Source organism: Caloenas nicobarica, chromosome 3, assembly GCF_036013445.1.
Source record: "Caloenas nicobarica isolate bCalNic1 chromosome 3, bCalNic1.hap1, whole genome shotgun sequence".
Taxonomy (NCBI): Eukaryota; Metazoa; Chordata; class Aves; order Columbiformes; family Columbidae; genus Caloenas; species Caloenas nicobarica.
In genome coordinates, this window is record NC_088247.1 from 39315462 (window position 1) to 39341863 (window position 26402).

Consider the following 26402-nt stretch of genomic DNA (forward strand, 5'->3'; position numbering starts at 1 on the left):
AATTTGGGCAGTAGAGTCTATGATGGAGAGTCCAGTATCCCAGGAAAGCTGGCAGAAGTACTAAAATCTACCTGAATGCTTTTTGTAAGTTGCTTGTGTTGTTTCCTTTCCCTTGGGGTGAACTTCAGGTGTAAAATAGATGCCTATCCAGTTCCTAGGTGCTTGGTCCCAGTGGTTGCATCCACTACTTCAAGTTAGTCAGCAAATGAAGAAACTCCAGGAGTTAGTTGCAAACACCAGGACACTGAGCGAGCGCCACCGGCCCAGCCGATGCAGAAGTGCTAAAGGGAAGTGGTAATGCCAAAATCTATGGAGAAGGTCAAGGTTTAGGTATCTGCCTTTCTTCAGGACCCCCAGCCTATAGCTCTCTCCTGAAAGCAGGCGTTTAAGGTCTCTGTGAAGAGCACGGTTTCACCCCTTGGAAACGTACCCGCTGTCCAATAGCCCTGTTACAAGTAGAGCATGCAGGGCGTGCAAGCCCACATCCCAGTCTCCCACCAACATCTCCCTCTCTCTAGCCCAGTGAATACTGAGATTTTTCTTAAAATCGGAGCACTTTCAACACAGCAATGGTCTCATGGCAAGACAAGCTGGGCGAGTACCGTAACCTCTGGGCTTCTGCAGAAGAGCCAGTGGCCACCTCCTCCGCTGGGCTCCTTTCCAAGGGTGGCGGGTGTACCTGCAACTTGCGTGGAGCTTCTTCCAGCAAGTGTGTGAGAGAGAAGGGGAGATAATGGGCGTTAGGGGCCATGACAGGGCTGGGTGGGTGCTATGATTCTACACAAGGACCTCCTCTGTTGCCACCATGACTGCAGTGCCACATGGCAGCGTGCAAGCCAAGATGTCCGGGCTGTTGAGGTGGAAACGACTGAGTTCGAGTTGCTTTCAGGGCTAGGCAGCAGCTGAGGAGGGGAATTTAAGACACACTGTTGTAGACTTAAGTGCCTTACTTCTACCAAGCCTCCCTTAAGCACCTAAGTGCCTTTTTGGCTGTGGGCCCACGTCTACATTTAGGCAGACTCTGTTGTTTCTATCAAGGTCACATTTGTGTGACACAGCACTAGAGTTCTCTCTCTATCTTCATTGCTACTGATCTGTGGTCTGTTCCTAAGGCATAAATCACTTACAAATAGGATCATAAATTGTGCCCAACATAATAGTCTGGGCAGTTAATACACGTCTACTGGTGTAACTGCTCTCTGAGGCTCTGGAACAGCCCCCTAATGCCTTGCTAAAGGCAGAGTTCTGATGAGTGCTTTCAGAGACAGTTATTTTAGCAATTAATAAAAAGATAACATGAGTTGGTGATTACACTGTCTGAAAATTCATGCTGTGAAAAAAACCATAACTCGTCTGTTTTCTCTGACTGTGTAGGAGGCAAGACAGGGCTTTGCACCCCTGCTGGTGGGGAGGCAAGCCAGGTTAGAAGCACCGTGGTGCAGACCGGGGTATTTACAGGTGGGCTCTGCCATCTGTGGCTGGGTCGCTCAGTGACTCACACACAGAGGCCACCGCAGTCTGGTGGTTCAGCTTCCAGAACACTTTAAGCGGTTTCAGGTTAACGTGTGTGCTGAGGTCCAAGGGAATGGTCAACCGGGTCCTGCCCTGCTGGCAGAGAGGCCTGGCGCTGGTAGGGACCTTCACCAGGACATTGCTGCCTGCCATCTTTTCACTGGGAGGTGCCTCAGTTCAGGTGGGGCAGGATTCAAGTTATCCTTTGACACTCCCTCTTACATGGATGAGGTATTTATTTACCTGGTCAGGGTGCTGGTTGGACCTGTTACTCTTAGATGCTTGGCTCTCCCCATGCTTGTATAGGAAAGGTGTCATCACCAAAGCCCACACCTTGGGCAGGGGGCACCTGAGCCTGCCGTCTGTGGGACTTGTGTCCCATCACCTACCCAGGCTTCCATTTCACCCCCAGCACATGGGCTGGGCTCCCCAGGAGAGACCTGCTCCTGCAGCAGCGAGGCGTGCTTTCCGCTTTCCAAATATGTGTTTGGTTTTAGTTTAACTGAGGTGCCATGAGAAGTAGCTGTCATATTTACAAACGCTAAGAAGCTGAAGGGCCTTTGACCTCACCGCAATTACTGTGGTGGGGTTGCACTAACGACAAGAACAGCCTTGATTTAAACTGTCCTAGCAAAGATATCCTTAATTACAAACTAAATCCAATTCAGTGCATCCCTGCCCCTAGTTTGGTCTTCTCCACAATCAATTTTCCAGACAGTAAGGAAGCAGGAACCAACCATTCATTGTTCAAGCTCCATCCATCGCAATGGCAGTTGTCATCTTGTTTTAGTCTTTATTATGTTATCTCCTGTAGTTTTGCTGGTGCAGCAATACCAGTTGGCAGGGATAGGCTGACGGATTGCTTTCCACTTTGTGTTCATCAGATAAAATGACCTTTGCACTGCCCACATTACCCATGGCTGCAGTAGCTTTGCCAGTCATCAGTACCAAATGTTATCAAAAAAGGGTGTTTAGTTCTTCCCTGGCTTGTTAGCAAGCAGGTTTCTGAGCAGTAATGGTCACTGGCAACTATCCGGCACTTGCACTTGTGAGATGGCGTATTTTGGACATTTTAAAAAACATTTTTGTCATCTTTAAATTTGGAATAAATATGCAAGTTCAGAGAACTTGCAGTGCTGTCAGTTTTCCAGTACTTCATGTTTTTCTGAAAGTCCCAGCTCCTGGAACAGTTATTGTCTTTGTTCAAAATCTCTTAAAATACATTTCCAGTCTCAATAGGGACCAGAACAAAAGCAAAAATATGTGACCTCTAGAGACAAAACGTAGATGGCAAATTAAAAAAAAAAAAAAAAAAGCCCTCAACACAATTTTAAAAAATCCACTTCATGATTTTAAGCCAATGGAATGATTTACTGGTGGCGGCGGTTGGCATTACAAGGGTTACTGACAGGTTGTGTTTGGCAATGCTCTTTCACTTGTGGATTAGTAACTATTTTGGTGTCATTAGCACAGAAGAACCCCACCAAGAGCAATTTTTAAATCAGCTGCCAATTGCCTTTGAAAACAAATTATTCAAATTATACAGTTATCTAAAGACTTGTAGACTGTAGGACAGAAAAAACAGAAATTCCTCTAGTTTTACTGTTTAATATGATATGGTATTATCTGATAAAGATTTGTAGCAGGGAAATTTTGTATCTATTTAGAACTAGCTTTTTTTTCCTCGGGATACATTGCATATCTCTGCCCTGCATGTGTTTTTGGTGACCGTTGTCTAGATAAGCACAAGTAGATTGGATTCCCGCTCTGTTTATTCATCCCCAAAAAGGCCGTGTGCCGCTCTGAGGCCAATCTTTGTGCCTGGACTCCGGCTGCGCTTCAGCATCGCAGGTTCAAAGCAACTTCAAAGGAAAGCCAAGACTGGTTGTTGTGGCAGCAGTGGAGCTACTGCAGCTCATTTTCCCATCGGCTGGTGTCTTATATCCCTACACGCTGCTGCAGAAATCCTCCTTTTCCCTCTCTTTTATCATGGTCTCACCAACATGCACGTAAAAATATAAAGATGAGCCCTGATGGGCAGCACCAGCAGTTTGCGTCTCCCTAGTCTTCAGTTTCTGGAAGGCTTGTAGAAAATTAATCTTGGGCTCTCTAGCTCAGAAAACATGTTCAACAGTTGTTAGAGGGGAAACACATGGGCAGTCAGGCAAGATGACTGCATCGGCATAATTTCTTTTGGAAACTTGGACAAAAGGATATAAATGGATGTAAGAAACTTGCTTGTTGCTGCTATGTGGCAGGTCAGTGAGAAATGGAAATTTCTTGGACCTCAGGATCAGTCGGTTGCTTGAATGAAATAAGTTGATGGACTTGCAGTTGCGCTCCTCATAAAATTGCCTCCGCTTTTAGCACTAATTGGTAAATTCATCAGAGGTGCTGAAGAGACCCATCTCATCTCATGCTCCTTGTCCTAAGCAGGGCTGATGGAGCAATCGGAGCCAAAGCAGGAGAGCCTCATCCAGTTAGTGCAAGTACTGGAGGAACATTGTGATGAATGTAATCATTCCCTGTAATTTCCTTTAGTTCCCTACAGATAATGTTGATTACTAGATACGTAGAGCCAGCTGTGTTAGATTCACAGCCTTCTAATACTATGATATTTTCAGAACGCTTCAGCACTGTGTGAGGGATTGTGATGACTTGCAAACTTCTCTAAACAGTTGCTTTGTAGCTCTTTGACACTTTCAACAACTTAATTAATCTTGGAAACTTTAATGATAGTTGTTTACGGGGACTGTTTTCAAAGGCAGCTTAGATGTAAACAATACATGTGTTGAAGATGCAGCCCTTGTGTATGGTGCGCATTTGCATTGAGTCAAAACGAGGTGGGAATGGTACCGATGACAAATCTGCTTCTTTTTGCAGGGTGATCAGACAGCATTGCACCGGGCTGCTGTCGTAGGGAACACCGATGTTATAGCAACCCTGATTCAAGAGGGGTGTGCTTTGGACAGACAAGACAAGGTAACAAGCAAAAGCGAAGACCTGTGGGATGGCAGCATAGCCAGACAGTAATGTTAAGGTCTCAGAGAGAAAGTTATGGTTTATACTCTTGAGTAAGTATCTAATGCTTTGAAAGTAATCTGAGCAGTTGCACTGGAAAAAAAGCTGTACCATCTCTTTCATATAAATTACTGATTTAGCGGTTTTTTTCTTTAATGTCAGGCTGATAGTTTTTGATTTAAGAGTCTGGTCTCAACTCATTAAGGGAGGAATTAAAGAAATGTACAACCATATTATGCCTTATGCAAAACGTGGCACAGTTGCCCTTGATTATCCCAGAACCTGAGAATCCCAGGCTGTAAATTTAGTTTGGGAGTAAATATAACTAACTCCAAGTTCCAAACAAAAGAAATAACAATATTTTTCTCTTCTAAAAAGAAAATAGAAAATAAGCTAGAAGGAGAGGAAAATGTTTTATTTTCTAAGTGACCAGGCGGGGCGTGCAGCTGCTGCGTTCTGCATGTAGCGTCGCTGTGCGTGTGGACGCAGCAAACTCACCTTCTCCTCTTGTGTGTGCTCTTCAGGATGGGAACACCGCTCTCCATGAAGCTTGTTGGCATGGATTCAGTCAGTCTGCCAAAGTGCTCGTTAAAGCAGGAGCCAACGTTCTTGCCAAGAACAAGGTGAGACCCATGCAGGAGGAGCTTTCGGTTCTGGTGTAACGTGGCTGATTCTCAGCACTGGAGATTTCTCGCCATGGCGTTTCCCAGCAGGTGGGGGACCAGCTCCTAGTGGGATTTTTTCTTCTTTTTCTCTGTTGTATTTATTACGCCTGGATGGTTCCTCCACAGGCATTAAGAAATTCATATTTTGGCAGCTGATGCGGGAGGGACTCAATAGCGCGTTGAATTATACAGTAATTATAACTGAGGAGCACTGCAATTCCTGTGGAAATCTCCACGGTGCTTGAATTTATACCAAGCTGATTCATTATGATTGGTGTGATTTAAAATGAAAATGAATCGCACTAATAGGAAAACGGCACTCAAAATATTTTTTTTTTTCCAGAAATTAAACAGCCAAACAGATGTAAGCCATAGAGGGGAAAAAATAGTGTATATTCTGATAGAAAGTTCTTCATAATACATGAGTGTAGGCTCCTACCAAAATCTTGTAATGAACCTGGATTATCTTCTTTTTGGTATTTACAGTACCTTCAGAGCAGCTTAGAGGAAAGAAGAACAAAGCAAGGGGTTTTAGTTCCACTCTAATTGTAATACCTGTGGGAGACTTGTCTTCAATTCACTGATTCAACGGTTAATGGAATAGTCTAGGAAATGGTGGTAGCAGCTGACAGTGTGGGCTGAGTCGAGGTTTGGATCCTATGCTGATGGGTCGTCAGATCACATGTTAGTGCCGTGTCCGTCATTACAGGCAAGAGAGCTTTGGGGTGGCTTTGTGGGATCTCTGAGCATTTTTTGGTAAATGTGGCTCTAAACCAACAACTGAAAGGGACTAGCAAAGAAAGGGAAGAAGGGAGACAGGATGGCCGAAGTCCAAGATTTGGAGTAAAAGGGCACATTGCCTGGGCATAGTGTTTCTGTATGTGCATGTGTGCATATATGCAGAATATATGCATACGTTTGTACAGATGTCGTCACTTTGTGGTCTGTCCTTACCTCATCTTTGATACTATTTTATGTGTATTCCTTCTTTTATATTGTTCCAACTTCCACTATTTGTTTTCTGTAATTATTTTTTGCTATAATGTTCACCTAGTTTTGTATCAGAGGTACTTTAGACAACTTCCCATGCTTACATGTAACAGACAATAGTGCTTGACTTTATAGTCCTGTGAACCATTATACTCCATATGGCCGTGTATATGATGTACAAAGGTGTGGGCTTAAGATGCAAGTCTGGTTCTCCTGCATGCTTGGACGCCTCACGGTATCAGATTTATCTTACAATACAGCATATCTCAACTGTTTGGAGACAATGTCTCTGGGAAAGTATGTGCACAGAGCAGCTCAGCAAGGTCGATGTCTGAAATATGACTGGCAGACTTTAATACTGCGTGAGCAGCTCCTGCACTGGTCTTTGATGTCTTACCCGCACAATCCTCTACCTTTGCATTTCACTGGCTTAGTGTTTTTTAATGGACAAGATCTTTTCTCAGGAGCTGGTGAAAAATGCAGAAATTGTGCATACTTGCACATGTGCACGTGCTTTTACTCCTTCTGCTTTCAAGAACAACGAAGAGCTTAATTCTGCTTAATCCCAAAATGGTATATCTGGTCTCTCAACTTTTTCTGTTACTGAAACAAGGCATAGTCTTTGTGATGGCTTTTCTGGCAGCCAGGGCTGAGTGCCATGGGCAGGAGCACCATACGTGGTGTTGACTTACACCTGCACATCATGCGATTTTGGCTGGATGGGGCAGATATGGGCTGCTAGATTCGCCAAACCCTGCTAAGCAGCAGAAGACAGGAGGGATTTGGCTTTATGTTTTCTGTAACTCCTGGTTAATATCTCCTGCGACTGCTTGGGGAGCGCTTGTATGGATGCACTTCTCACAGCACAGCACCCTGAGCACAGTATGTAAAAAAGCAATGCAATTAAAGACAGCTTCTATATTAAGTGAAAAGCAGAGGCCAGATGAGACACCTGGGATTTTAAAGGCAAGTCAGGCAGGCATTTGAAGAATGGGACAACATATGGGTAAACCACCTGAGTAGCTGTAGTCCTCTTGTGCAGCAATCACCTTACAGATGCAGTTTATTTTCTGTCAAGTTTGCTTCATAAAAACTCTTCTGCTGTGATAGATCATCCCATGAGATCGGTCGCAGCCTTCTTTTTAGATCCTCCCATCAGTCTGTACGTTTCAGTGAAGATGCATTAGACCAGTGAAGACCCCCAGATCTGTACCACTCAGACCCCACTCACCACCTCACAGAAGCTGCTGAGAGATGTCACCCCATGGGAGATGGGCCAGATGAGCCTCTGTAATGAGCCCTGACCCCCGACACCTGCACCGGGACTTTTCTCAGCATCCCGGTCCTTGCACATCACCCACCGCACAGGACATCTCTGCCTTCCAACCAGTGCTGACCCTCCAAACAGCAAAGGCATGGCAGGGGCTTTTCAGAGATGAACTTAGGAAGAAAAAAAATTGACACTTAAAAGCAATTTAGCTGAGAAAGAAAATGTTTGTGTCTGCCACAGCCCGGAGACTACATTCAGGCCTGAAATACTCTGTAATATGGAACCTAAGATGACATTCAAGAATTGGCCCTTTGTAATTCAAACCCTTCAGCTTTGATCTGTGTCTTGAAAGCATGGGGGACAAATTAAAGGATATAATCAAGGTGAACAGGCAGCCTAGTAAGCATGGGAAACCTTTGTACCTGGGCTGGTTTCATTTCTAATTCGCAAGAGCCAAAACCCCCAAATATTTTCAGGCCGACAAAAGCCAAATGCTGTCAGAAAAACCTGACAGACCAATAAAATCCTTCACGGTGTTAGAAAGAGAATATACAGGCAAACTCTTTTTTGATTTCTCTCTGTAAAAATGGTTTTCTGAACATCAAAGCTTCCTGATAGCCTAACATATGCATCCTGCCCTGTGAGAGCACCTGCTGACCCAGCCACACTTGGAGCTGGTTTATGTTACCATCGCAAGGAAACAGAAATTGTTGTGACCCTTGTCACACGATTTCCAGAGTGTTTGCTTCCTGCAAACAGATTTGGCCAACGTGGATACTGTTAGACTGTCCAGTTTCTGCCTTTACTATCCCAGATAGATAATTTCCAGCACGAAAGGGTATTTCAGTCTCCAGGTTCATTCAGCTCAGAGCTATGGGAAAATAACAGTGGCAGTTTCCCACCCCTGGGTGGATCTTCATGTGGGAAAACCCACGAGGTTTTACTTTTGAATGCTTGTGTCCACTTTCTGGATACGGCTTTTATATTTTCCTGTATTTCTCTAAGGCAGGTAACACACCCCTTCACCTGGCTTGCCAGAATAGCCATTCCCAGAGCACTCGTGTTTTGTTACTTGGAGGATCTCGAGCAGACCTCAAAAACAACGTGAGTTTCGAAAAGAATGTGTTCATTTTTATGTGTCTTTGTTTTAGCTGTATTGCTTTAACTTGTAGAAATACTCGGAAATGCTTTAAACTGTGATTTTTTATTATAAATGCTATTGAAAAAACCACTAACAAACCATTGTATACATCATGTTCAGGGATGTTTTTGGTAGGACTGAGCGATGCAATGCTTTGTACCCATCTCTTGAGTGCGGATGGAAGGAGCCAAAGGGCATTTTACTGTTGCACAGACCGAGGCAGCTGCTCCTTTGCTGCTTTTTGTGGTCCTGATGGCCTGACCCACACACTGTCGTGCAGTTCTATGAAAGGGCTCCTCACTCACAAAGATGGAGATCTTAAAGGGGTTTCGTGCCAGAGCAGGGAAAGGCTTCAGGCCTGCGCTCACTGAGACAGAGAATATATACTGTGTTGGTCTGTCAAGTGAGGTAGATTCAAGGCGACTCCAACTTCAGACAGCTTTCCTCCTGTTTTACAATGGATCTGGCATGACAGAAGGGAAAAAAGAAAATCTGCAAAAGGAAGCCAGATGTTTTTGACTCTGCTGGATAACAAGGTGGGCAGAGGCACACAGGAATAGGAACCCGTGGGGCTCTGCTCCCAGCTCCGTTGTGCGTGTGCCACCTCTCGTGGGGACGCTGCTCTGGCCTCCACTCCTTGTGTTTTCTTCATCATGTGTGACACCAAGTTGGGTTTCCAAATCACATTGGTTTGGGGTTCAGAACAGATTTAATGTGAACATATAAACCAGGTTTTGTAGTGCAGTAAACCAGCATTTTACAAGTCCAGCATTTCACGTCAGTGGTTACAGAATTTAACCCTCCTCGTCCCAGCTCTCGCTGAACCTTTCCACTCATAATAGTAGATGTTGTGCTGCAGAGAAGACAGCATTGCTGTTCAGTGGAGATGTGTGGCATTTACTGCTCCTTTTGGTTTAATAGGATGGTTTCATCCCTGAACACCATGACCAGTGCAAGCTTTCCTACTGCGATTACATGCTCAAAGCTTTGTTTCTGTTTGCAGGCAGGAGATACCTGTCTGCACGTGGCTGCTCGTTATAATCACTTGCCCATCGTTAGGGTGCTGCTCAGTGCTTTCTGTTCTGTCCATGAAAAGAACCAGGTCAGTGCATGAACCTCATCGCGACTCTGCACCCTTTGCATTCGTCTGGTTGTTGGGAAGAGGGATTCCTGCCCAAGTGATCCCGCTTCACTCTGTGTTTCAATCGACCACCAGATGCCTGAGCTTTTTAGAATAGCCTTAGGGTAATGACATATCAGTGGTTTATTATTTTGCCATCATGTTTGCATCATTTCTTTAAAGCATTGCCCATTAGGAGGTTCTGTAATCCTGTGTTGGTGTAGAAAGGGGGTTTGGGACAGGGGCAATGGAACAGGGTTAGGAGTTGGTGCTGCTGGGGTCTCACCAGTTCTGTGCAGAACAGGACTGGGCAAGAGGCTCGGTCATTTTATGGGGGCCCATTTTCTCCTCTGGAACTAGGATTTAATGATCCTACGGCTATTACAGAGGCATCGTGAAGGAGAAGTCACTAACATTCAGATGCAACAAAAGTGAGAATTCTTCTGGAATACTTTGCTGCATTTTGCAGTAGAGGGAATTAAAAGGACATAAAAGTGAAGAAAAAGTATTCTTTGAATACAAAATAATGATCAGTCTAACCTAGGTTTAATCATCCTTAGTTGTTTTGTAGAGAAGTAATTGATTGCTGTACCTATAGCATAGCCTAATTGGGTGGTAGAAAGGAATCAATTTAGTACATCAAAATGTGTTAAATCTGCAAAATAAACAGATTATGTGGTGCTTAACCGCATCATCTCATGTTCCTGGGAAATTTTCCATGTGTGTTTGAGAACCATAAAGCTCTTTTCTGATCTGTACATTTAATCTTGTTTCTTAGATATGAGATATTACAGCAAACAAAATGGGTTTCAGCATGTTAAATTTACTATGTAATTTTATTTGGAAATGAGTTCTTTAACTTTCAAAATGAGCTACTGAATATTAAGATTATCTGGTGTGAACCCAGCACACAGAGACACCCTTTTCCTTCATTCCCCAGTACCACCCGAAGTTGTTCCATATTTACACATATAAAGATTTCATTTATGAACATGCCTCACCCACATTAGCAGCAAGCAATAGATTTCCACTAGGCTCGAGGAGATCAAATTTTCTGCAGGCAAAATGCGAGGCAAAGGGGGCAGGAGGGCATTTACATGCACGTGTCCAGTCTCCCTTGAACAGCTGCTGGCTCTGTTACCCGTGCCCAAATCTGATCACAGCCGACTTCCCCTCGCTGCGCCACGACAACGGCAGGGCAGTGCGTGTCCGTGCTGGACCCAGATCGCCTCCTGGCTTTGGTCCAAAACCTGTTTTTCTTGAGGAATCTTACTAAGGGAACACCAACCGTCTCGCTGCTGGTACTTACCTGATTATTATTAGAGTAATGTGATACACGACCACCTGCGCACCAAATAATCAAACCTGAAAAAAAAAAAAAAAAAAAAAAAGAAGAAAGAGAAGGTTGTGGTGGGAAAACCGGTTCTGCCCTCAGATGCCGTATCCGTTTGCTGGTGATGGAGCTGGGCTGTCTCCAAGCTGTGTCGTGTGTCACTCGGGTTTAGTTAAACCAGATCACCAGTGCCCCAGCTGCATTTCTCAAAACCCCAGTCTGTCCTCTCCTCCCACCTCTGCTTTTTTTATTAACCAAGCCGTAGTTAAGCTTAGTTATTGCATCAGTTAAGTCTATGTCTTTTGACCTCTGAGCATCTCTTAGGAAGGTGTGATTTCTGCAGGGTGAGACCCAAGGATGTGTGTTCCACAGTTGCTTTCTGCTTTGTAACTTGCAGGCAGGAGATACTGCACTCCATGTAGCTGCTGCTCTAAATCACAGGAAGGTGGTTAAGCTGTTGCTGGAAGCGGGAGCTGACACATCTGTTGTCAACAATGTAAGCAGGACATCAAGTTTCTTTGGTATTTTGTATTAGAATCGTAGAATCACAGAATGGTTTGGGTTGGAAGGGACCTTAAAGATCATCAAGTTCCAGCCCCCCTGCCATGGGCAGGGACACCTTCCACCAGACCAGGTTGCTCAAAGCCCCATCCAGCCTGGCCTTGAACCCTTCCAGGGATGGGGCATCCACAGCTTCTCTGGGCAGCCTGTTCCAGTGTCTCAGCACCCTCGTGGTGAAGAATTTCTTCCTTATATCTAACCTAAATCTACCCTCTTTCAGTTTAAAGCCTTTACTACACTCCCTGATAAAGAATCCCTCCTCATCTTTCTTGTAGATCCCCTTTAGGTACTGGAAGGCTGCTGTAAGGTCTCCCCTGGAGCCTCGTCTTCTCCAGGCTGAACAACCCCAACTCTCTCGTAATGCAGTCTCTCTTCAACACTCTCTCTAGTGTTGGTAGAAAGTACTGGGTGTTAGAGTTGAATTAAATCTGGGTAAATGAAAGCAATCAGTCACTGTGCTCTTGTGCACAGAGCATGTGCTAACCTCAGGTGGAGAAATTCCACATTTCCAGCAGCTTGTGTTTTGAAGGAAATGCCATTTTCTTTTTCCTTTCAGGCAGGTCAGACCCCTCTAGAGGTTGCCAGACAGCACAATAACCCTGAGGTTGCGCTCCTCCTCACTAAAGCATCACAGGTACGTTACAAATCTCTCCCCAACACACACACGCATGGCATTGAGGCCAGTTAACCTAGAGGGGCCGCAGCCCTTGGTCCTTCTACTGTGAAAGGTGCTGACATTTCATTGTGTGCTGGCCTCAGGTCTGTTGACCTGAAGCCTTTCAGCCCCCAAGCGCAGCAAGGAGCGCAGGTTAAGGCTCAGTATGGACCGCTGGTAGAGGTCCTGCTGGCATGACTGGCAGAGGATGGAGCAGCCAGAGGCATTTGTTCCCTGTGGTGGCCCAGGGGTTGGAAAGCTGCCCTGTACCCAAAAGCTTCTGGGTTGTGTCACTCTGCTGCCTGCCTCAGACGTGTCCCACCCCCAAAGTGGTTGCTTGAAATGGGGACATCTGTCCTGTTTGTACTGTGCTGCTGTGTGTGAAATGATACAATGCTGTTCGGGCTGGAAGGCACATGGGAGGGCTGTGTATTCTGGTATGAGACCATGTGCAATCCCTGCCCTGCTCCTCCTTGTCACCTCTGCATGAAAAGGGTTTGCCTTGGTTTGGCAACCAGCCCGAGGACACAGAAGGAGGCTCTCCCTTCTCCAAGGGACGGCAAAGTGTCCTGATGGACTTAGCCATGAAAACACACCACCACTGAGCTATGAGCACCCACATTGCTTGGCACATCAGCGCCCATCTGGCAGTGCACTCTGTTTCATATATTGCCTTTTAGCAGAGGTGAAGAAAGTCCGCTCTACTGCTCTGCTTCTGTGGTAGGAAAGAGCGTGACATCACTGAATAACAGTGTGGTCTGCCTTCAGGTCTCACGCTTTAACCGTGGAAGAAGCCTGAGGAAGAAGAGAGAGAGGCTGAAGGAGGAAAGGCGAGCTCAGTCGGTACCACGGGATGAAGTGGTACAGAGCAAGGTACAGCCCGGCGTTATCAGCTACATCTGCTTAAATAAAACCCATCAGGACTAAATCTATTTGGAGCCATCACTTGTGCATGACCACGGCAGCTGTCTGAGGCAGTCTGTCCTGCTTTGCTGCTGAAGAGTTACCCGCTCATGTGCAGAGCAGCTTAAAGCTGGGAACTGGAAGAAAAGGCACCTTTTGCCCACCTCTGCAACTGCTCTGAACTCCCTGTCTTTGCTCCAAGCAGGGCAGCGTCTCAGCTGCTGACACGCCGAGCAGCGACCAGCCACCACAGAGGAAGAGCGATCTGAAGGATGAACCTCGGTCAGCCTCACCAGATCCCAAAGGGAAGAAGAGCAAAAAGAAAAAGCCAAAGGAAAAGGTATCGGTAGATTTAAAACAGCAGAGAGAGAAGGGATAGTTGTTGAGCAGCAGTGCAGGTGTCCTGCCAGCGTGTCAGAGTCAGGGCAGCAGCCCCGCGGTGCTGACAGGGCAGGGGTAGTCTTCAGACAACACCAATTTCTGGAGGGGAAATTCTGCTGTTGAGGGTCACATGAACCAGATTTGCGCAGAAATCTGTTTATTGTGGTGACTGGCAGCAAGGTTGTGACCAGCCACTGTAGCTGGATTGGCGTTTTAATCAGGTTTTTGCTGAGTAGTTTACCGGGGGCTCATAAACGGGGAAAACGTGTGTATTTTATGCAGGTATCAGCACTCTCAGACCCCATCTCCCCAGCTGACCAGCAGACGCTCCCTCGGCCCCAGCAGAACGTGCCTAAGCGCAGCAGAAGACATCACTGCTCCTCCCCACCGCCTCCCCACGAGGTCCGAGCCTACCAGCTCTACACGCTCTATCGCGGCAAGGACGGGAAGGTGATGCAGGTGAGCCGGGGCACAGTTAGCTGACAGGTAGAAAATGCACTCGGTTGACTGCACCCTCAGGGGCATGAAATCACGACACTGGATTTGTTCTCCTTGTTTGGGCTTCAGCTGCATTTTGGCCTGAAGTCTGGTACACAATAAGCTGCTTTTGTGCATGTTAAAGGAGACATGCTTAACTAGTTTTGATCTACAAAGTATTTCCTTTTTGGAGATAAGGTGTGAACAGTGATTGGAAATGGCACTAGAATTTTTATGATAATTTTTTCTAAATATTAAGCTTTCTGATAGGAAATGCAAAGAGCTTTTCCAAGGAAAATAAATGAGAGCAGTATGTGAGCACTGAAGCTTACCACCTAAACCAAGAGCTTAAATACGCTCAATAGGTTTTGTTTCAATTCTGTTTATTGCAACATGTCTTTGGGGATTCTAGGATTACTAGAGGCAGGAGCTGTATAGAAATTTGTTCACAAATAAACCTGGAGTTACCAGCTCATGTGAATTTATTGCAGTTTAGAGACTGATATTTTACTCATTTTATTACGCAAGTATCTACCAGTAAACATTTATAAAAAAGCACGAAAACAGTCAGCAAATTACCCTGTAGACATTGTAAACATCTGTATTGTTGTTTTCTTAATATTATCCTCCTGTCAAATGACCTGAGAGGTCAATCCTTTCACTTCAGCTTCTCACATCCATCCACCAGCTCTCCTTGGACCCTTGCTGTAGTTAAGAAATCCAGCAAAATCTGAACATGACTCAAGTCAGACTTCCAAGGTTTTACTGGCCATATTTTCCAACATCTTGCTGTGTAGCTTGGGAAATTTCCAGACAGACAGGGGTACTATGAGATTATCCTAATAGCAGACATCAGGAAGGCTTGAGGACCTTTCATATGTTAAAAGGAACATCTCCCTGCCCCTGGGACCTGATGGTAGGAGGATGGGCCAGTAGGATGTAGCTTTGAAGCAGGAAGAAAGGTGCAGAGACCAGACAGGATTTGTGTACAAACCTAATCTATTCACAAAGATTAGCTTAACAGAGCTAGACTCCCTTAGAGTATTTCCTGAAATGCATTCTTTTTTACTTGTCTGTCTTCTTTGATGCCCTCAGGCCCTGAATAGCAAACAGAATTTCTCAATTAAAAGTATTTCTGAAGTTTTCTCTAGTGCTCCACAAACCACCCGCCTTCCCATGCCAAGAGAATAACCCCCAGTTTGTGAAACAGCCGAATCCCCGCAGGGTGAAGGCAGACGGGAGCACTGAGACCTTGCCACACAGTACACAGAAAAAATAAGCACTATATTGGCATTAGGTTAAAAACCAAATGCACACAAAACCACACACATCCACAAAATCAGATTGTTGTTGTTGGGTTTTTTTTTTTTTTTTTTACAATTCAGAATAACAGCATCAAGACATGGGCTATAGGCCTGTAATGCGGTGTCCCCTGGTACCGCACACAGTACCGTGACAAACGTGATTTGAGCTCGTTGCTGCTTGTAGCCCCAGCGAAATCAGCACTGCTCTGTGTTGGGATGTGCCTGTATAAATCAGATCAATCCTTTTCTAGTCTGTGCTTTTCCAACTAATCGCCTGTTGGCTGAGCTACTGTACGATGTTATCAGGAGGGTAAGACTCAGTACATGGTACAGAAGAGCCCAAGACTGACTCGAGGCGGCTGGGATAATGTTCCAAGTGCTCTTAAGAGGACAGCGGGACGTAGCAAGTAAATGTGTTACTCCTTTCAGGCACCGATAAACGGATGTCGCTGTGAGCCCCTGATAAATAAACTGGAGAATCAGCTGGAGGCAACGGTGGAAGAGATAAAAGCTGAGTTTGGGACCGTACAAGATAAGATGAATGTTAAGCTGGGCCAGATGGAAACCAAAACTCAACATCAAGTAAGAACATGACCCAGAGGTCTGCTTGCCCACGAGGCTATTAGTAACGTATCCTAAGCTTAATGACTGTTTTCATTGTCATGATTTGTTTATTGTAAAAACAAACCGGAAATCTAATACTCGAGACCAGGAAGCTGTGACATTCCACAGGGATCTAATGTTGCAAACCAAGGTCTTGAGAAAAACACATTTAATGTGATAAGCAGCTTCAGGTGCTTCTTTAGACAATAATTCTAAACTGCTTGAGGCCCTAAGAAGGAAACTTAAAGACAGAGGGCAGTCCTACTGCTGGGCAGTTCATAATTGTAATAATCCCTCTTGCTGAATTCTGTTTGCGCTGAGATTCAAGGTCCTCTAAATGATTTTTTATTTTTAATGTAATTGTCATTAATTGCTAATTTTGTGATCAAACCTTTTTGCAAGCTACGTCTAATGGTACTTGGCAGTGTTTCTAGAAATGAAGACTGAAAGACAGTCTGTACTTTGACTTACAGGGTTCACAGGTGGGAGTTTTGTTTGGTTTTTAACATGATAATCTCAGCTAAATTGTGGGGGTTTTTCCACAGCTTCGTGTTTTAGACAAGCTCATGGCTGAGCGGCTGTCTGCAGAGAGAACGGAGTGCCTTCACCGCCTGCAACAGCACACCGAGCTGGAAAAAAATGAGGGGGAGAAACGGCAGGTAGGGCCTGAAACAGCCACTTTCTGTTCACTCAGATGGATCAGCTCAAGAGTTTCATTCCAGCAGGCAGAGAGAATACTGGAGATTTATCTTGTCTGTTGGAACAGGCAAAAGAGCTTCAGAGACCGAATTATTCCCATCCACCCCCTTAATCTCTAAACCAAATTTGCAGAGCTTTTGCATTAGAAATGGGGAATATGAAATCCAGTTACACTGTCATAATTTAACTTGGTGGGTCTGAAGTGTGGATCCGTAACAAAATATATTCTTTCTAACACAGTGCTTTGCAAAAATTCCTACCGCTAAATTTGTAATGGTTGTGCTATTAGCTTTTGCTTAAAGGACAGCTGCAGGAACATCTGCAAAGAGGAACAAAGGCCAAGATCTGTGTTGTGCCTTTTACTTCTCATCCGTATGGTTGTGTGCCCTGGGAATCTCTCCATTCTTCTCTGTCTGATCTTTTTTTCCCCCGTGTATTAAAAGGCTGCAGACTTTGGCAACAGTGCACCATCTCCAAGCTGTGTATTCCTGCCAATAGGCAAGTTCTTTTTGTATGCTTGTTTAACCAGCATTACAAGAATAACTGTTTCTGTAGAGATCCAGCTCTTGCCCTTCTTGCTTCTGCAAAAGCTCACCATTAAAACATACTAAGAAATTTGAGCTTCTCTACTCACACTGGTAAATTTAAAATGCTTTTTTTTTTCATTATTGATATTCTAAGAATTGAGAAATACATTTTGTGCTAGTAAAATGTCACGACTTTGAAAGACTGTTCCAAATCTGTGTTAAAAGACTGGCAGCTGTGATAATCCCAGCATAAACTACTGATCAAGATACTTCAGTCTAACATCAACAAAACACTTTTCTCCAAAGAAAAGTACTTATCAAACTAAGGCAGCTTTAGTTTTTATTTCATAGTAAGAGACATAAGTAATAAGAGACATTGGCTTCTGAATGACTGGGCTTGTGCTCCATCTCCCTGTAATCTCCATTTAAGAAATTAGATGCTGGAATGATACGTCAGGTGAAGTGAAATTAATTACCATTAAGTGATATCCACTGTTCCTGTTCTCTTGGGTCTAATTGCAACTCCTGGAAAAACTGAGTTGGGCTTTACTAAATGCATGGACTAAATGTCCATGTGCATGAGGGGGGCTGACCTAAATCTGTGATGTCATATGAACAAGAGGGTAAAAGAGCTGCTCATATTTTAAATGACTACTGGCAAATGCCTGTGCAGCTGACACCTATTAAGCACCTTTGTAATTTGAAAGCTGTTAGTAATTGGTCATTTAGTGTGGGATTCATCTTTACCACTGAGTGAACAGAGGAGCAGAGGTTGGTAATGGTATAAAGCTCTGCCCCAGAAGTATCTAATATGAGTTTCACTCCTAAAAAATGGCAGCTTTGACCACATGTGATGTTCCTGGCACTTAGAAAATGCTGTTGATTAGGACTTGGATTTGAATTTGCTACTTCAAATGGAACTCTAAGGGATAGTAGCTTGGACTAAAGAGGGTGCCTTTCATTAGCTACTGCATAGTTCTTAGTTTTTCCTGATTTGCAGTCTTTCGAGTATTCCCAGTGGCAGCATGCACATCTGCACAGGGAGCCTAAGCCCACAGCTACCTGGCTTGCTTCTCTTTGTCCCTGCCACATGTCCTCAGCAGCCCAGGAACTGTAGGACCTAATCACAGGATCATCTAATTTACAGTCTCTTTCTCATAGAATTCCTTGGTCGATGAGCTGAAGACTTGGTGCATGTTGAAGATTCAGAATCTGGAGCTCAAGCTTTCTGGAGATTCCAGGTCGTCGAGACCAAAATCAACTTTGTCCACTTGCGAGTCTCTCACCGAGACCCTGGATACTGAGAACAACCCCCACAGTGCCAAGGACTGCAAAGGCAACCAGCCCGTGCTGCAGCCAGCGGGCTCCCACCAGCATTCCTACATCACGCTCCCAAACAGCCTCTCGGAAGACGGGGGAAGGAGCAGAGTCCAGATGCCAGAACAGAGCTTTGGGCAACAGTTTTGCATTCAACAAGATGGTGCATCAGGTATGACCTCGTCAGGTACTTTGATGTCATATTCATTCAAAGGCGAGCTAGTTCACTGAGGGATACTTGTTTTAATACCACAGATATTAATTCTGGCTGTGTGCTTTCCTCCACCTGTACGCATAACGTCATGGGACCAGAATATACTTCAAGGTAGCCGCTGGGCGTATTTTAAGACATGGTTGGGTGGAATTCCAGTGGCTCTTCCTGATGCTTCCACATCACTGTGTCTTTGAAGCCAAGTCCTTTGATGCTCTGCATCACTCTGTTTTCTGAAATTTCTCCAGATTCCCAGTCAGAATTGCTCCCACCTCATTGTCTGTCAGGAAGGCATGTAGATTATCCAAAGTCTACTGAAGAAAGTGAACCTAAAATACTAATTTCTCCTGTTAATATTCAAACTGCAGTGATATAGAATAAGCCTCTCACTTTTTCCTTGAACAAAAGCCTGTTTAATTATTAGTTCATTTGACAAGAACAAAACCAGCTGAGAACATTCAAGCCCATTCAGGGATTGTGGCCCCCCAAAGATATGGAAGACCTTGGTTCAAGCCACCTCTCTGTGCTTGGCCAGGGAAGCTTTTGAGAAAAGAGACAAGACAGGCAGAATGTCCAGGTCTCCATAGGCAAGGAGAGAGCTAGTGAAGCCCTGGGTTTCTGTAAAATATGTGGGATATGGGCCCCAAAACACTGTGAACAGGTGTGGACATGGATACCCTGTCAGACTAGAAGGGCAGAAGACCAGACAAGAGCCCTTGTGGCAGCATGAATGTGGGCTGTACTGTGTCGATCAGTTCAGAAGCTTCAAAATATGTTACCTTTGCAAAATTAGTGGGGCTTCAATTCTTGTAGAAGCAGGGGGTTCATAAATATCGTCAGACATAAACTACTTTGGGAATCTGGCCTGATCTTTGTTACATGTCCTAAAGGTGACATCCCTTGGTTGTTGTTGGTTGGTTCCTGCAGCCACTCGCAGCCTGAGTCAGCTTTTCTCTTCTAATGACTCTTCATTATATCACCTGACTGTGAAGATGCAAGAAACTAACACAGGCCTCTCCAGCGTACACACAGCGTGGTACACGAGCAACCGCATCATTCATCAAACACTGAGGATTTCTGAATGCTAAAATAAATGCCCAGAGCTTTTAAAAATATGTATGTATATATTTCATTCTGTAGGTACAGAGTTAATCGCCGGCGGACCAGTTTCTTCTGCCCCTGCTCAAGATGTCAGGCCAAAGGACAAAGCTGTTAGTGCCAGCACGTTCTACAGGTTCCAGCAGGAGCTGCCCTCCTCCGAGCTTGTGGGGTCCAAATTAAGACACGTTAAGGTTCAAGCTGCTTTGCAACCCTTGACTGAACCTGCAAAGGCTGAACCACAGAGCAGCCACTTCATCGACAAGGGAACTCAGACAAAGAAGTCCAGCAAGAGCGGGCAGTCCAGGCACAAAGCTCAGCACCACGCTGGGGCACATCAGAGCCAGGAGCCGCAGCCCCCGGCCCCACCGGCGGGACAGCCCCCTGTCCCTCCGCTGCGGGACACCTCCCAGGCCCTGGAGATCACACAGTACTTCTTTGAGGCCGTCTCCACGCAGATGGAGAAGTGGTATGAGCGCAAGATAGAAGAAGCCCGGTGCCAAGCTAACCAGAAAGCACAGCAAGACAAAGCTGCGCTCAAAGAGCACATCAAAAGCTTAGAAGAGGAGCTCAGCAAATTAAGGACTAAGGTGCAGAAAGAGAGCTAGCATCCACCTGGCAGGGAAGGACGAGCAATGGGACTCATTTTGGAACCTGCTCTATGGGAAGCTAGGAGATATACATATATTTGTAGTGCCTGTTACACTCAAACAAAATGCTCTTTTTCAGGAGTAGAAATAACTTTGGGAACTCCATAACCAAGGAGAATTCATATGCAGACTGTACCGATGACAACAAGATGCTGCAGATTAGATCCTTTGTTATTCCCCAGAGTCCATTAAATGTTGCACTCTCAATTTCCAGGTGCTGCTTGAAAACAAACTGCTTTAGAAACCAAACCAGCTTTCTTAAAGGGAATTTCCTTTTCTCCACATAGGTCACGTGTGGCTGGAGGGTTCCACTGTATGCTATGTGTAAACACCTGGTGACACTAAAATAAATCCAGGATGTTTTGAGAGCTTCTGACAGAAATTCTGTAGCGATGAAGGGCTACTGATACTATTTTAGAATAACTCCCCACGGCCTCTCCCTAGTCAGCGGAGAGAAGCTACAGAACCAACTCAGATGACAAGCCCAGGTAGGTGATGGACAGCGGGCTGCAGCTGGGCAGGCCAGGCTCCCACAGAGTCACCTGCTAAGGTGGGTCACCCATTAGGTACAGAGGCTTCAGCTGCCACTTCCATTTTTTTTTGGTTTTACATCATTAAAATAAATGCTAAATTAATCTTTTTTTGCCCTGGTTGCAAATCTCCTTGTGGTTACACAGTTACTGGGGCTGCACTCCAGTAATCTGAGAAGTTTTGTTTAGGGCATGGATGGCAAATATTTTACCGTGACCATGCTCTAGTGGTTGGGTATAACTTTTATATAAATCTCTTTTCCTTCAAGCAACAAATGGCTGAATTCTCTACTACTGAAGCAGCTTAAAAAGGTCCTTTATCTAAAGAAGTGAAATCTTGGTTTCCTGTACTCAAATGTTTATTTTTTCTGCAATCAGGATTTTTTCCCAGACACCTTGTCCAACTGTCTTCCTGTGTTCCTCTGAATGATTCCCTTCCCTGTTTTTTCCCTTGTCTCTCTAAAAAGAGGCTAGGCCCTGGTGAGTTTGCAGGACTTAGGACTGCTTTCACAAACAGCCTCACAAAAATAGAACTCAAAAACATTTTAAAGCTTTTATGAATGTGTTTTGTTATAAACTCAAAACTTACAATGACCAATGTTGTCCAGGCTGACAGACTCCAAATAAACTAGAGGCACTGTAACTCATTGCATCTAAGCCCCTTTAGGGTTTTCTCCTTACACCTCTGAGAAGGCTCCAGCAGATTCTGTAAAAAAGTTTACTTAACAAATCATGACAGAACAATTGTTCAAAACCAATTCAAACATAAGTTAGTACTGTTATGCCCAGGAAAAAGAGATTTTGTTTTTCTGTACTGAGGAGCCCTAAAATCAATACAAAATACTTTACAGTACTGAAGACACCATGGACTAATTAGTAATTAAGTTTTCATCTTCTTAACATGTAAAAAGCAAAGAAGATTGTATTCTATAACAACATTTAAAAAGTTCCTATTAATGCACTGTCAAGACAAAAATGTATATCTGCAGTTATAGAAATACTAGTTTTATTGCTCTGACTTCTGTAGTCCAATATAGACACTGTCATATGTTTACAGTTTTGTTTAAGCTACTGTAGGAATGCAGCAGCATGCTATTTAAGTTTTGTATCATCTTGAGAGAGTGAATGTTTTGCCAAGCAATTAAAACAAGTGTTGCTCCGAAGTCTGTGGTGTAATGGACACAATCCCCCCTACTTGACTCGGAATGGGGAGCAGAAAATTTGACTTCCAACGTCTAAGCTTTGTTTGTGGCTGTAAAACACGGGCGCCAGGTCCAGCGGCTGTCCCGGGGGGCTGCAGGGGCTGCTGGCCAGTCCTCAGCTGGTGCGCAGACAGATTTGGGAAGTGACTGGCACAGGGCTGAGTTGTGCAGCTGATCACAAGGGCAGGACTACAGCTTTAGCTGAGCTACTTCACACACACGCACACACTGGGGCAGTAATTTAAGACAGTAACTTGGCTGCAGAGCACTGATTTTAGCGCTTTTCTGCTAATTCCTTGCTACTCCTCTCTGTAGTCCTCCCTCCTTCAAAACCACGACAGCTGAAAGACTTCTTTACAAAATACTTGCATTATCTGTCTTTCTCTGCAGCACAGACTTGGAGTAAATTTACTTACCCTTGCAACTGATACTTGGCCTGTTCAAGGCTTCTGGCAGGCAAATTTACCATGACGAGCCCACATCGTAGAACTCAACAGCTGCCCAGGGGGTTGCCTGTCAAGACCTATTCCTGGATGAAGTGGCCACAACACAGAAACATACAAATGGGAATCAAAAGAGCTGTGCAGGCCCAGGGGTGCGAATGGGAAGCGCTGCCGTGAGGCAGGAGGGGAAAGCCTCCGAATTAAGGGCCAGAAATCAAACCACCGGCTGAAGGGAAAGGGAGGGCTACACGCGAGAACAAGACAACACAAATTATGGCTTTGCTTGGCCAGAATTCCTTTCTAAACAGCATTTTCTCACAATGTGAAAAATCAATCCCCACCGCACTGATGTTCTGTCAGTGTACTCTACCTGAAAATGTTAGCAAAATCTAGACACACATATTTTTCACTCCAATTAGAAGCTCAAAGGCTTCTGTCTATACAAACCTGAACACTTTAACAGCCTCACTGGTTGCCTGAGCCACATTCTTAACTGCAAAGCTAAATAAACATAATGGGAAAGGATTCTACGATGACTTGCAGAAAAAGAATTAGGTAAAAGGCATTGTTTCGTGTTAAGCAGCATCTTTTTGCAAAGCAGCCTTGCTGAAGTACGTGGCTTTTAAGACAATTTCTGGGGCTAAAATGTCTTATTTTGATATATAAAGACATCCCTTTTTAAGTTTTATTCAGCTATAACCAAAAATCAGCATCTATGTACAAAACATTTTATTAATGTTTTATTATGTTTATTTGGTTTGGGCCTATTTATTTATCCAAAATGCTTTTTTAATCCCAAATTTTGGTAAAAATCCTTGGTACAGTACAGAAAGAGCTGTTACTACTATGAATCTTACTACGATAGAAGACAGACAGAATAATCTGTCTTACATTTGTTTTCCATTTCCCTGGCATAACACTGCTGTTTTAATTCGCAGTGCTTTCTGCTTTTCCCACAGCACATGCTACATCATCCATTCAGTTCTTTAGAGTCCTCTTAGTCTGAGTGATTTCCACATGGGAAGTAACCAAACTGAGGAAGGGGAAAAAAACCAAACAAAACCCCCACCGTGGTAGATTCCACTGCAACACGTTACCAGGTTGTCAAGCAAAGGCCGCTATTATAGCCACATCCTGGAAAAAATACTGTGTTTGCTCACAGCAGGTGGAAGTCCAGCTGTCAACAAAATTAACATCAGGATTTTGCCAGCTTAAGTGTTCTCTGAAGTTCCTGAAGTTGCATGTTGCCTTGAGTGATCATCATCCTGACTGCATCCTGTAAAATAAAATGGATCTTCTGAACTGAAGGTCTGTATACAGGACAGGTTTTACACAAACACACAGATTTTAACACGTTAAAATACATACAATTCTTACCAGCACTCTTGGGATCTGTTCCTTCGTGAGAAATAACACCATAGTCACTGAGATGGTTAAAAAAAAAAATCAGCCGAATAAAATAATTTTCTCCCAATTCCTTAATGATGTGTTTGGGGGCTGGTTATGGTTTTGCTTTAAACTCAGTTTTGAAATAGATTCACATCCCAATGACTTTCCACCCCTGTGTCTACCACCTTTGCAAGTAAGTAGTGCCAGCTGCACAGGGGCATCGTGAAGACGGGGTGTTCCACAGAGCACGCCGATGACTCTCTCAACATTATTTTTACCCAATTACTGCAATGCTTTGTCTGCATGATGCAGCCACCAATTCCTTGAGCACTGACTAGAAAAAGGAACAAACCAGAAAGCAGAGCACAGGAGACATGCAAGGAGTGTAAAAGTTTCTGCATTTCAGACATTGCTTCATAGCCACAACCATCCAATTAGATTTTGGATTAATATAATTGAATACAGTTAAAACCAAAGATGAAATAGCTTGAATATAGTTGAAATGAAAGATGAAAAAGGAAGTTATATTGAAGGCTGAGCATTCGTAAGTTTCTGTTAGGTATCTAATATTCAGTAAATTTTTTCTGATTCGTGGTTTAAGTAGGCAGGGTTTGTTTGGGTTTTACCTTTTAAAATCCAGATTATTATCTAGAAATCAGAAAAACATTACTATTGCCAACAGGATCATATTGAGAGATGCTGCATTATTTCTTCTTACAAATGCTCCTTAAGATAAATTGGTTACAGGTGCCCTCTTACCAGCCTAGAAGTGTCACCTACAACCCAAAACTCCGTGACAAGCACAGTGTAGCACACAGACCATTCCTACGGGCAGGCACGTGTGTCCCTGATCCTCACCTCGTCTGTAGCATCCTTATTCCTCCTGAATTCCTCCCTGGCCCAGTCCTTTAAATAGCGGCGATCTGCCTCAGCAGGGACATCGCGAATGGCCTGCAGGATCCTCCTGTACAGCTGGAGAACCTGCTGCCGCCTCAGGAACTGGGAAGGAGAGAGGGATGTCTGTCTGTCCGCCGTCCCAGGACACTCTGCTGAGAGCTGAACCCCCCGGCTGCTTTGTTTGCTTCGAGGGACGTTTAAACAAACACCAAGTTCCCCACTGCCTTTTCTAAAAGACACAGTATTTACACCCTAGGGTTCCAGTCCGGGAAGCTTATATTTTACAGAATCACAGAATGTCAGGGATTGGAAGGGACCTCGAAAGATCATCTAGTCCAATCCCCCTGCCGGAGCAGGAACACCCAGATGAGGTTACACACGAAGGCGTCCAGGCGGGTTTTGAATGTCTCCAGAGAAGGAGACTCCACAACCTCCCTGGGCAGCCTGTTCCAGTGTTCCGTCACCCTCACTGAGAAGAAGTTTCTTCTCAAATTTAAGTGGAATCTCGTCTGTTCCAGTTTGTACCCATTACCCCTTGTCTTACTGTTGGTTGTCACCGAGAAGAGCCTGGCTCCATCCTCGTGACACCCACCCTTTACGTTTCATGTAAGGGACGCACCACATGCGCAACACGTCCCGGTGCCTGGGGCTGGCTGCACACACCAACTGCAGCAACACACGGCCGAGCGCCACCTCACCCTCCCGGCCGCCCGCCGCCCCTCCGCTTCCCTCCCCGCGCTGCTGCCGTTCGCCACTGAGGCCGCGGCCCCTCCGCGGGCTCCCGTCAGGACGCCGGCTGCCGGGCGGCGGGCACGGCGCGGCCCCGCAGCCTCCGCCCCGCCGAGCCCCCCGCGCCAAGCGGGCCCGAGGCGCTTACCTGCTTCAGGGTGAGGGCGCCGGGCGGGAGGCGACCGGCGGCCATGACGCGCGGCTCCGCCCCGCCCGCCGCGGCCCTGGGCGCCGAGCCCTCCCCCGGCGGGCGGGTCGCAGCGGCGGCCATTTGCTGCCCCGCCGGCCCGGGCGAGGCGAGGCGGAGAAGGACGCTCAGGCGGGGGGCAGCCCCCCAGGGAGGCTCGGCCGGCCGGGTTCGCTCAGCCCGCTGCGAGCGAAGCGGGCGGACGTAGCCGCGGCACAGCTGCCGGCCCTGGCAGCAGCGGGGGGCTGCGGGAAGGCAGAGGCTCTTCAGTGAGGGGCACCAGAAGCTGCCCCGCTGTGCGAAGGGGAGGGGTGAGGGCTGTGCTGTTATTTCTTCCCAAACAGCAAACAGACTCCAGCAACAAACCGAGCTTGTTGTAAACAATGCACTTGCAGAGAAGGGTTGGTGGAAGGCCTGGGCAGTGAAGGCTGATGCAGCTGTTAAGACTAATAATATGTTTTAACTGTACAGTTAACAACACAGGACACTAAGCTGCCTTTTGCATGTTTTTAAATACTGGCAGCTCTGTCCAGACACGTACTTGTTTATCAGTGCCCAGCCCTGATGATGTGCCACAGCCACGCTAG

At 45.4% G+C, this 26402-nt stretch overlaps 2 protein-coding genes across 4 annotated transcripts in view; one reads left to right on the top strand and one right to left on the bottom strand.

Moving 5' to 3' along the window:
- The window catches only part of ANKRD6 (ankyrin repeat domain 6), a 107578-nt gene extending 85493 nt beyond the window's left edge, over nucleotides 1–22085 (top strand). For all 3 annotated transcript variants that reach the window (XM_065631534.1, XM_065631536.1, XM_065631533.1), the window contains 13 exons: nucleotides 4396–4494; nucleotides 5058–5156; nucleotides 8464–8562; nucleotides 9603–9701; nucleotides 11450–11548; nucleotides 12170–12247; nucleotides 13037–13141; nucleotides 13377–13511; nucleotides 13835–14011; nucleotides 15763–15915; nucleotides 16482–16595; nucleotides 18324–18651; nucleotides 19831–22085. In XM_065631534.1, the coding sequence (XP_065487606.1) occupies nucleotides 4396–4494; nucleotides 5058–5156; nucleotides 8464–8562; nucleotides 9603–9701; nucleotides 11450–11548; nucleotides 12170–12247; nucleotides 13037–13141; nucleotides 13377–13511; nucleotides 13835–14011; nucleotides 15763–15915; nucleotides 16482–16595; nucleotides 18324–18651; nucleotides 19831–20396 (2151 nt within the window). In that variant the 3' untranslated portion in view covers nucleotides 20397–22085. The remainder of the gene's footprint in view (nucleotides 1–4395; nucleotides 4495–5057; nucleotides 5157–8463; nucleotides 8563–9602; nucleotides 9702–11449; nucleotides 11549–12169; nucleotides 12248–13036; nucleotides 13142–13376; nucleotides 13512–13834; nucleotides 14012–15762; nucleotides 15916–16481; nucleotides 16596–18323; nucleotides 18652–19830) is intronic.
- On the bottom strand, nucleotides 21920–25899 carry LYRM2 (LYR motif containing 2). Its single transcript, XM_065631537.1, has 3 exons — nucleotides 25777–25899; nucleotides 24861–25001; nucleotides 21920–23889 (listed from the first exon to the last, which is right to left on the bottom strand). The coding sequence occupies exons 1-3, from the start codon at nucleotides 25897–25899 to the stop codon at nucleotides 23809–23811; spliced, it is 345 nt and encodes a 114-aa protein (XP_065487609.1). The 3' UTR covers nucleotides 21920–23808.
- Nucleotides 25900–26402: the final 503 nt, after the last annotated feature.

What these genes read in the sequence shown, in the direction of transcription:
- LYRM2 (XM_065631537.1), bottom strand. Translation starts at nt 25,899, where the DNA reads ATGGCCGCCGCTGCGACCCGCCCGCCGGGGGAGGGCTCGGCGCCCAGG. An exon ending in GCGCCCTCACCCTGAAGCAG is followed by an intron (nt 25,002 to 25,776) that starts GTAAGCGCCTCG and finishes TCTCCTTCCCAG; the next exon opens with TTCCTGAGGCGGCAGCAGGT. An exon ending in ATAAGGATGCTACAGACGAG is followed by an intron (nt 23,890 to 24,860) that starts GTGAGGATCAGG and finishes TTTATTTTACAG; the next exon opens with GATGCAGTCAGGATGATGAT.